The sequence below is a fragment of the Diorhabda carinulata genome, chromosome X (assembly GCF_026250575.1).
Source record: "Diorhabda carinulata isolate Delta chromosome X, icDioCari1.1, whole genome shotgun sequence".
Lineage (NCBI taxonomy): Eukaryota > Metazoa > Arthropoda > Insecta > Coleoptera > Chrysomelidae > Diorhabda > Diorhabda carinulata.
This window is the reverse complement of record NC_079472.1, coordinates 13,522,898-13,532,184: the sequence shown is the minus strand read 5'-3', so window position 1 is coordinate 13,532,184 and position 9,287 is coordinate 13,522,898. Positions and strand designations below refer to the sequence as shown.

The following is a 9,287-nucleotide window of genomic DNA, read 5'->3' as shown; positions in this document are numbered from 1 at the left end:
ATACTGCGTTTCGATAAACAAGTTATCATCTTCAGAGACTGTTCACCAACGGTTCCAGAAATTCCGCTTACAACTGATTTGATAGTCAATTTCCTTTCCATATTTAATCTCCTTTATATATTGAAATAGGTTAAAGTGGGAATACTTGGTATAATAAAATCTAAAACTAAAAAAATTTGTTGTACAATTTTTATTAAAAATTTAAAAAGTACTAATATCAAAAACGTTCACAATAAAATGCAGTATCTACAAAATGATCTAATTGTTTATTAACTGATGTTGTAATTGGTTTTGGTAATGAATTATTTTGCGGCTAGATGCCGTAACTTAAATGTAAAATCCCAATCAAAAACAAAAAAAAATACAAAAGAGATAAAGTATTTTGACAAAAAGAAATTTTTGCTAGAAGCATCCCTAATTAATTCAATATTTTTTACATTTTTATTCATGACATGACGAAAGGTTTTTTTATCCAAATTTGAATCTATATATTTTCAAAAATCTCAGTATTAAGTCTGTTTATATACTTAGCACACCTCTGTGGTGGTTATTAACCCTGAAGGTCAAAAAGACCAATATGAACTGAGATGAACTAACTCGAGGACCAGATTGATAGAAACCAATGTGAAACATTTAAAAGGTAATTATTAAATATTTAGGAATTTATATCTGCCAGAAAAACGAATGGAAAAACATAGTTTGACTACTAATGACATAAAAGTTTGCTTGACATTCTCAGGATCTCAATTGTTGTTTACTCAATTTCCTTCGTATTATGCTAACAATGGGTCAAGAAAAATTAATAAAAAACCACGATTTGAATCTAATTAACATAAACGTAAAATTCCAATTGAGTTTTTCAAATAAAAAAGTCTGTTTGATGCAAAAGATCAGTATTTTCAAGATTACGATTGGCATTTTACTCAATTGCTTTTATTTTATGATCTGGCAACCATAGGTAAGGAAAAAGTAATGAAAAATCATTTTTTGTCCCTGATTGAGATAAAAGTGAAGCTGCAACTGAGTTTTCCTAGACACAAATAAAAGATCGATATTTTCAAGATTTCATTTGTCATTTAGCTCAATTGACTTCACCTTCCTAGCAAAGTTTAGAGTATACTGACATCAATATCTAAACTCCATCCATTCTGGTGAACATTTTTCAAGAAATCCAATGAGAAATTAAAGGAAAACCATGTATTGACTTTAATTGTGATAAAAGTGAAGTTTAAACTGAGTTCAACAACCCAACATCCTTTTGTACAAAGTGAGGGATCACCAAACCTCTAAGAGAAGGACCGTCATCTTCAGGATCTTAATTTACATCCTGCTCAATTAGTCTTAATAGAAGACCTGAAATTGAACTGATACCAATACCTGAACTATGATCCAATCTGGTGGAAAATTTTTAGAAGTCAATAAAATTCTATAATATGGCTTTGATTGAGATAAAAGTGACGTTGGGGACGTAAACGACAAGCATTTTCAAAATCTGGTTTAAAATTTTTGTCTCTCAATTACTTGAGGGTATATTAATCCCAATATCTGAGGTTTGATCTATGTTGATGGAAGTTTTTTCGAATAATTTGTGAAAAAATAATAGAAAACTATAATTTACGTAGAAATTGCATCATAATATATGGGGGTGAAGTTGAACGTCGAAGAAACGATGACATCAATCATTGAAAAGGATATTTTCTGCTGAGGTGAGCGTTATATTCAAGTTACGGCATCTAAAAAAAATTCAACACATATTTTTACCACCCTTGCCGGTTTACAATTTCGTTATTATAATCGATAAACCTAAAATCAAATACATAAATATTAAATTACGTAAAGGAGACTTGGAAGAAGAAAAAAAAAAAAGGGAACATAAAGAGTGGCGAAGAGGAGGATGGAAAAAAAATTAACAAATAATAGGTCTTATCAATAGTACTATTTATAGAAAGTAGTCGGCCTGCGGTTTTTTCGAAGGTATTCCTCTCGTTTCTTGAGGTGCTGCTTCGAATATCGTGAAATCCCTTTGTAAATGTTCATTAAGTTCTAAAATGGCTGCTACGTTACCACACCTGCAAAATATTTTCCAATTAAAAGAAGAAATATTAAATCTATAAATAATCTAACCTGTAACAATAATTTGGGGCCGACCAAACGGTTAATACAGTCTCGTTAAAGTGCCATTTGTATCCTTCCATAACTAATTGATGGGCACGACATATCATGTCAATATCATTGGCAGCATTGAATTGTGCTACTACGTCAGATCCGAACAAATATCCTGCACCTCTCGGTGATACTCCCCAACCCTGTGTGTCTAAAAACAAGATTATAAATGAATTTGAGACATTTTTTAAAATAATTACAAGATAAATTGTAGTAGATCTGTAAAATAATTGAACTGAACATTTTTTTAGTGTAAGGTAATCAAAATTTACCTTCGGGATCACTCCAAAGCAAATCGCACATAGGCCCGTCGTGAGGTACTTCTTGTTTTCTATCAATTACTCTAATTTGGTCTAAAGTCTGTATAGAAGGCGAAAGACCGCCATGGACACAAAATATTTTACCATCGATGATGGCAGACAGAGAGAGATAATCGAATATTTCTGTACAGTATCTCCAAACTGTAATAGAGCCATATTTTCTTAGACATTCATCATAAAAACCATAAACTTGTGTTATTTGACGTGATTCGTGATTACCCCTAATGAGAGTTATACGATCTGGATATCTAACCTAAAAATACATAATTAGAGGAAAAAATCTAAGATTGTAATTTATTTTTGTAAGTTATTTTGTTATTATTAAAAATTGGTGGTATAATGTGTTTGATAACTTTCCTTCTCTTCTGTCAATTGCTGGAGCCTTGCAAGTTCTTCCAAACAATTCCAGAACATTTTACAATACCTAAAGGACTCCAAAATATCCCAGAAGAAAACTATGATGATAAACTTTCACAAATCTATTCAATGTATCATTTAGAATGAGATATGTTTAATATCAGACATTTTTAAAACCAGGAAAACCGCAACGAAAGATCTCATTTTACTTTTTTCCATAATCTCTAAATTGGATGAGAAAATATTACTAAAGAGACTAAACTTATCATAGATAAAAATAATCCTCCCTTAACACATCAGTTTGGATTTAGAGATAAGAAAATTAGCTTCTCCATCTCTTTAGAGTCGGTCCAAGCTTTTAAAAATAATTGGAACGAGCTTTTAGAGTAAATAAAATAAGTACAAACGTTGAAGAATGAAATTAAACGTCTGCATGGTAATTATACTAACAAAAATAATGAACAAATATAGATAAGAATAAATAATGAAGAATTAAACTTAAATGGTTACAATTTTGAATTAAATCTTCACATTACGACCAGCTTTCCAATATATTGTTACGAACTTGTCACCGACATGAAGCCGGTCGTGTCCGGATGAAATTGAATGAAGTCGCGGCCAATTTGATGTTTTTTATATAAGTTGTTGGGATTATGGATTAGGTTGATAAATTTATGAAAAAAAACTAAATATGTTATCAATTGTAAGATTATTTTATTTATACTAGAGTTTCCAAGGTTTGTATTATCGATTTTATATTTAATTTTTATATTTAAACATATACCTGGTTTTATGACCTCTAGCTGGAAAACCATTTTCTCTTTATTTTATGAAATATTCTTTAACAAGGTTAAAAATGCGTTTAACAGATGTTTTAAAATAGAAAACTTTACTTCCAAATTAATATTATAAAATTATAATATTTTAAAAGAGAAGGATCTTTTTGAATATATAAACGAGTAGGTTGAGCCCAGTTAGTTAGTTTATAATGAATAGTCATAGTGAGCGAAAAGAAATAGAAAAGTAACCAAATAATTTAAATAGGTTAGTTAAGTATTAGTGATAAGTTAGTTAAGTGTAGTGTAAAGTGTTTAAATAAATTAAATAAGTGAAAGACAGTGGTAATTCACCCAACAGCTAGAAACAGTATAAATAAATAAGAAAAACATTACAATATTAAAATATTATATAACTCGATAGAGAATTTAAAAAATATCATAAAAAATCGAACGTACCTTAAGAGCTAATAGTAACAAAAATGTTTCAACGCTAAAAAATCCTCTATCTACAAAATCGCCCATGAACAAATAATTTGTTTCTGGAACATCACCACCTACTTTAAACAATTCCTTCAAATCATAAAATTGACCGTGTATGTCTCCACAAACCTAAAAGTATAAAAATAATAGCTATTTGTACAACAGGGGAGGAAAGTGCTACTTCTCCTCCCAAGAATGAAGTTTTAAATTTAAGGGAAGAAAAGACACTTTACTCCCTGTTGTACATATGATTTTTTCGCCTCCCATAAATAACAAGTCATTTTTAAATAATTTATTTATGAAACAAAAAAAATATTGAAGATCTTGATTTATAATTTGTGGCAGAGTAATTATTGTGTACAGAATACCACTAGAAGTGAGAGTTAGAATGAATGCAGTTTTCGTGATATTTACATTACAACATTTTAGTATGAGGATGATTTAGTCCTTGCAGATATCATCAATTTGAGCTGCTCCCACTTAAAACCTAATAACTTTGAATATAAATATAATTTATTATTTTATCCAAGATGCAATGAAATTTCTTACTTCTCATTTTTCACTAAATTAAAATGCTATTTTTTTTCCATTTCAATCATTTTTGTATATTTACTCACAATTGAATCCTCCCAAGACAATCCTTCAATGGAAAAAAAATTCGAAACTAACTTTAAAAACTCAATCCTATTGATGTTATACCTCACTGATAAAATAATGTAACAATGTTTAACAAGATCTTTTTTTACCACCATGAAGAATTATAGGAGAAAAATGTAACAATTTGAAAGTTATTTCATAACTAATTGCTAGTAATCATAAATATCAAACAATCAAGTGGTGTAGATAATAATTATAAAGAACAAGAGCTGGATTATACTAAAATAACTATATATTCTCAACATGCTTCAAACATAAAAATAACGTACAATACTTAAAAATTAAACTTACCGTAACTGGAGAATCGACCCTTTGAACGTTGCTTTCTTCAACTAAAATTTCCCTTGCTTTAGCACATAGGGCTTTGACCTCACTTTCTTTTATAATTTCACATCTTTTAAGCTGTTCTATTTGTCTGTCCAAATCACTAGTATCGCCCATCTGAAACACAATTTTGATTTAAATATGTAAACATTTAATAATTAAAAAATCAGTAAATAAATGTAGGTTATGTTGACATATATTTTTCAGCGACATTTTGTTTACGCTACAAAAACACAGAAAGGAAATTCATAATATTTGACACTTTATGAAATACAAGATATTAAAAAAAATAGTAAAGAAAAATGAAATATCTCACATTTTGTTGTAATGTTTGGGTAATCACACTTCTTTTTTCTATGAATGTGGATTGTTAAAGCACCTACGTTATCCAATAAGTTTCCTTTTCACTTACGCAAGACGCCGAGAACGTACGTTGTAGTAGTAATGTCGTAAATAACAATAAATATGTATCACTAAATTGAAATGAAATATAAGAAATTAACAATATTTTGTAAGTTTTAATCAATACAAAAAGCACTTCATTCTATTTAATATAAAATAAAACTTGTGAAAAGAGAAAAATGAAGGAATCAAATGTAACAATAAAAGCGCAGTCGCAATAGAAATACCAGGGGAAGTCGACAACTTGATAAAAATATTGAAATTTTTTTTTCAAACTGCATTAGCGTATTTTTTTAATAAATATCATAGTTATTTATGATGTGATTGTTAAATGTGATGTTTTATTTTGTGAGTAAAACCGTTCGTGAAATTAGTTAAGCGAATTGGACAATTTCACGAACAAAACGAAATCACTTTTAATAGTTTGTAGAAATAAATGTCCTCTACTTGCCGAATTTCTCAAACTGTCGAAACCAAAGCAATATACACTTAACTGTTTTCGTACATCTTCCGCTTCTTTGCTAGCAGAATCTGGAGCAAATATTATCATCATCGCCATTATGACGTTAAATCTTTTGGATTATGGCTGACGTTTTTTACGTCTATAATCCATTTATTGGGTTTGATTATTATATTCTATTACTTGCTCTTTTTATTATAGTTTTTTGTTGATCCTGGCTTCGTTTATCAACTTTCTCCATTATTTTCTGTTTCTGCATTTTGCTTTCCAGTCTACTATTTCTACAAATCTGGTATCTTCTTCAATTTGGTTTCTCCTGGATTTTCTTAGTCTTTATGCCTAGAAAGTACTTCTCATTAGTATAATGTGGCGGTATAACTTCATTCTCAAAATAAATTCATTATCATCTCGAAATTAATAATAATATGAATAATATAACCGCACACATACGGCCCTGTATTATAGTTTAGTTTTATTTGTTCAAATCGTTTAGAAACCACGTTAGTCGAAATCAAAAATCAAAATCTTGTTTAATTATTGTTTATACCTAGTATTATCTGAATTTTTGAAATATATTTCCATGAATTTATAGCCAATATTAAATGACATTCTTTTTTATATTTCTAGAAAAAGTCTAATAAAAAAGACTGGTAATGATTATAAATCAACAATTTTTTATGCATTCTTGTTAACTAGAAAAAAATTAATATTGTTTAAATGCTTTTTTTGTATGAATAATCTTTAAATAAAACCAGTTTAATCCGAATATATCGAGGATATGCGCAGTACACATCAATTGGCCCTCGTAATATATTGCATTCATATAGGGAATGTGGTTATCTTCTTTTAATTTTTGATTTCAATAATCGGCGGTCCCCGACGTCGTTTTTGTGCTTTACGAAAAAGCAGTGTTGCAAATATCGGTTAGTTAAAGTGCGTGAAGTTGTTGTAGTGTATTATTTTAACAATTAGATTATTGTTTGTGTTTTTATTAACAATTTAGTGACAAATTTCAATTGAATATGGGTAATATTCACACTGTTGGACCTAATGAAGCATTGATAGTATCAGGTTAGTTGGTTTTAATTTGAAAAACATTCAATACATTGATATCAAACACACTTATTACTACTAGTTGTTTCTTATTTCGATAATCAACTAAAGTCCAAGGCTTATTTTTAATTATACAATTTCGAATTTTTCTTGTAACACCATCTACATAATACTTTCTGCGTTGTATACACCCAAATAGTAACTGAGGTTATGTTTTTGTTTTGGCAGGTATAATTATTGTAACTTCTATATTTTCGCGATATTAGCCAATGTAATTATAACAATTATAATAAATTTATATCTTCTTTCAACTTTTTACTGTTTAGTAGGGTTTTTTAAAATTAGAAATTATTATTTAATTTGGTATTTACGTTTTAATAATTATAAAGCAATTAAAGGCATTTTTTTAATATTGAAGTTGTAGATATAGTTATTATTATATACAAACAACGGAAGCGTCTTAAAGTCTATAATACATTATTGATTCAAAATACAACAATGTGTATTACAAGCAGACTTTACTAAGTGAACACCCTTCAAAAGTTTGATAAACATAAATATAAAATTTTTGATTATATACTTTTTCTTCCACAATTTTGTTGAATGGAATTCCAAAATTATTCTAACAGGAGTATTTCAAATAGATTTCCTAGCTGCTGTTATGGTACCCCTTGTACAGTTTACAATTCTTAATATTTCAATGGTTGAAGTTATTAGCTCTTGGAAATCACTATCTTTTAAGGTTAGCTATAGATACCTATAAGAAATAACAATCATTTTCTTAGAGTGGTGCAATGAAGAATCGAACTGAAAAGACAAATAGAATAGATATTAAGGCTAATAATTTTTTCCACCCTTAGGTCAAGTTATAGTTAGTTAACTAAAAACCTAAATGAAAAAATTATATGAGGCTTATATGTTAATTGCTTGAACACCATTCCAGGATGCAATTTTATCATTTTTTGAGGAATTTACTTGGCTCTGGGCTTAACAAAATGCCATCTTAAAACTTTTTTACCAATTTTATGTATTAAATAGTTAGCTAACGTTCGTTGGAGTGGAACAAAATGATCCAACCCTCAGAACATTTATGCAACAAAGCATAGCCATTGTTGCTACTGCAGCGGCTTCAAATTTTATGCCCACTAACATGAACACCATACAGTAATTCGTGTTTTTATTACTAGATATTTTCTTAATTCCTTTTCTTCTTGGTTGTGCCCCCCTGGGAGCTTGCATCCATATTTCTGGACCTATTTGGTAAACCAGCTGTGACTCTCAGACTAGAATGGTGTAATTAATCATTATATTGAGGAAAATAAGAGAATAGGGTCTTGATTTGAGTCTACATTTTGTTTATGGGGTCATAATGGATGTAGAAGAGTCAGGTTAGGTTAATTGACTACTTTGCTGCAATGAAATAGGTTTAGGCAAGTCCGTTTCTGGCTTATTACACCTATAAGAAATAAATATCGAGCTAACAGGCTAATTTGACGCAATGAAAGATCTAAATAAAGGACAAAAGGATTAGAATTGTTTTTCCAGTTTAGATTTGTTTCATGAGCTCATGATGATCATAAACCATATATGCAATACTTCAGTATGAGCAGTTTCTATAAGTGGAAGCTGTTCTGACTAAGGGAGACAGAATAGCAACGATTTCTCTCTCCTCCGAGGCTCCAGCTCGGTTCTGCGCATTCTCAAACATGCGCAAAACTAACTGAAGCGCCCGAAGGGGAGAGAGAACGATACACTATTTGTTTCACTTAGTCGGAACACCTTCCACTTATAGAAACTGTCCATATAGGAGTATTACATATCCGTCAATTGTCTCATGGAGTGAGGTGGTTTTTCACTTTGTAGATAGTAGAGTTATATTTTGACATTCCGTATAACATCTGATTATTTCCAATTATTCCGCTATCTATTATATCAATTTACAATGAAATGCTTGAAATCGCAACACTCTCGAAAAAAAAATCCAATTTTCCTTCATATACATCCTGTAGTCACAAATTAGGTCGGTGTTTAAAGACTACACACCCAGTTTTATTGGATTATTCTATTTTTGTCAGCGATGAAAATGAGGTTATGACCTGATGGAATCAACAATTTATTAGCGCTCTGTTTAATTCGACCATACGTCAAATATTCATTTGGACGAAAAATATAAAAATTTAATTGTTATTTTAAATAAAATTAATTACGTAAAAATATATAATATTTATTTAGTTGATAAAGTAAGTGAATACATATTTTGTAATATTGTTTATACACAGATTATGGACTATT

General features: G+C 29.5%; 2 protein-coding genes across 2 annotated transcripts in view; one reads left to right on the top strand and one right to left on the bottom strand.

The window, feature by feature from the left end:
• Positions 1-175: 175 nt before the first annotated feature.
• Positions 176-6,191, bottom strand: LOC130901612 (serine/threonine-protein phosphatase 4 catalytic subunit). Its single transcript, XM_057813098.1, has 6 exons — positions 5,397-6,191; positions 5,048-5,197; positions 4,076-4,228; positions 2,436-2,736; positions 2,125-2,314; positions 176-2,069 (listed from the first exon to the last, which is right to left on the bottom strand). The coding sequence occupies exons 2-6, from the start codon at positions 5,195-5,197 to the stop codon at positions 1,940-1,942; spliced, it is 924 nt and encodes a 307-aa protein (XP_057669081.1). The 5' UTR covers positions 5,397-6,191; the 3' UTR covers positions 176-1,939.
• Positions 6,192-6,754: 563 nt separating this feature from the next.
• The window catches only part of LOC130901607 (flotillin-2), a 255,397-nt gene continuing 252,864 nt past the window's right edge, over positions 6,755-9,287 (top strand). Inside the window, exon 1 of the mRNA XM_057813090.1 lies at positions 6,755-7,013. Coding sequence (XP_057669073.1) covers positions 6,965-7,013 — 49 coding nt within the window. The 5' untranslated portion in view covers positions 6,755-6,964. The remainder of the gene's footprint in view (positions 7,014-9,287) is intronic.

Excerpts from the sequence above, each read along its gene's own strand:
- LOC130901612 (XM_057813098.1), bottom strand. The coding sequence starts at position 5,197 with ATGGGCGATACTAGTGATTTGGACAGACAAATAGAACAGCTTAAAAGA. Across the intron at positions 4,229-5,047 it reads GGGTCGATTCTCCAGTTACG|GTTTGTGGAGACATACACGG; the intron begins GTAAGTTTAATT and ends TTATACTTTTAG. Across the intron at positions 2,737-4,075 it reads TGTTACTATTAGCTCTTAAG|GTTAGATATCCAGATCGTAT; the intron begins GTACGTTCGATT and ends ATGTATTTTTAG.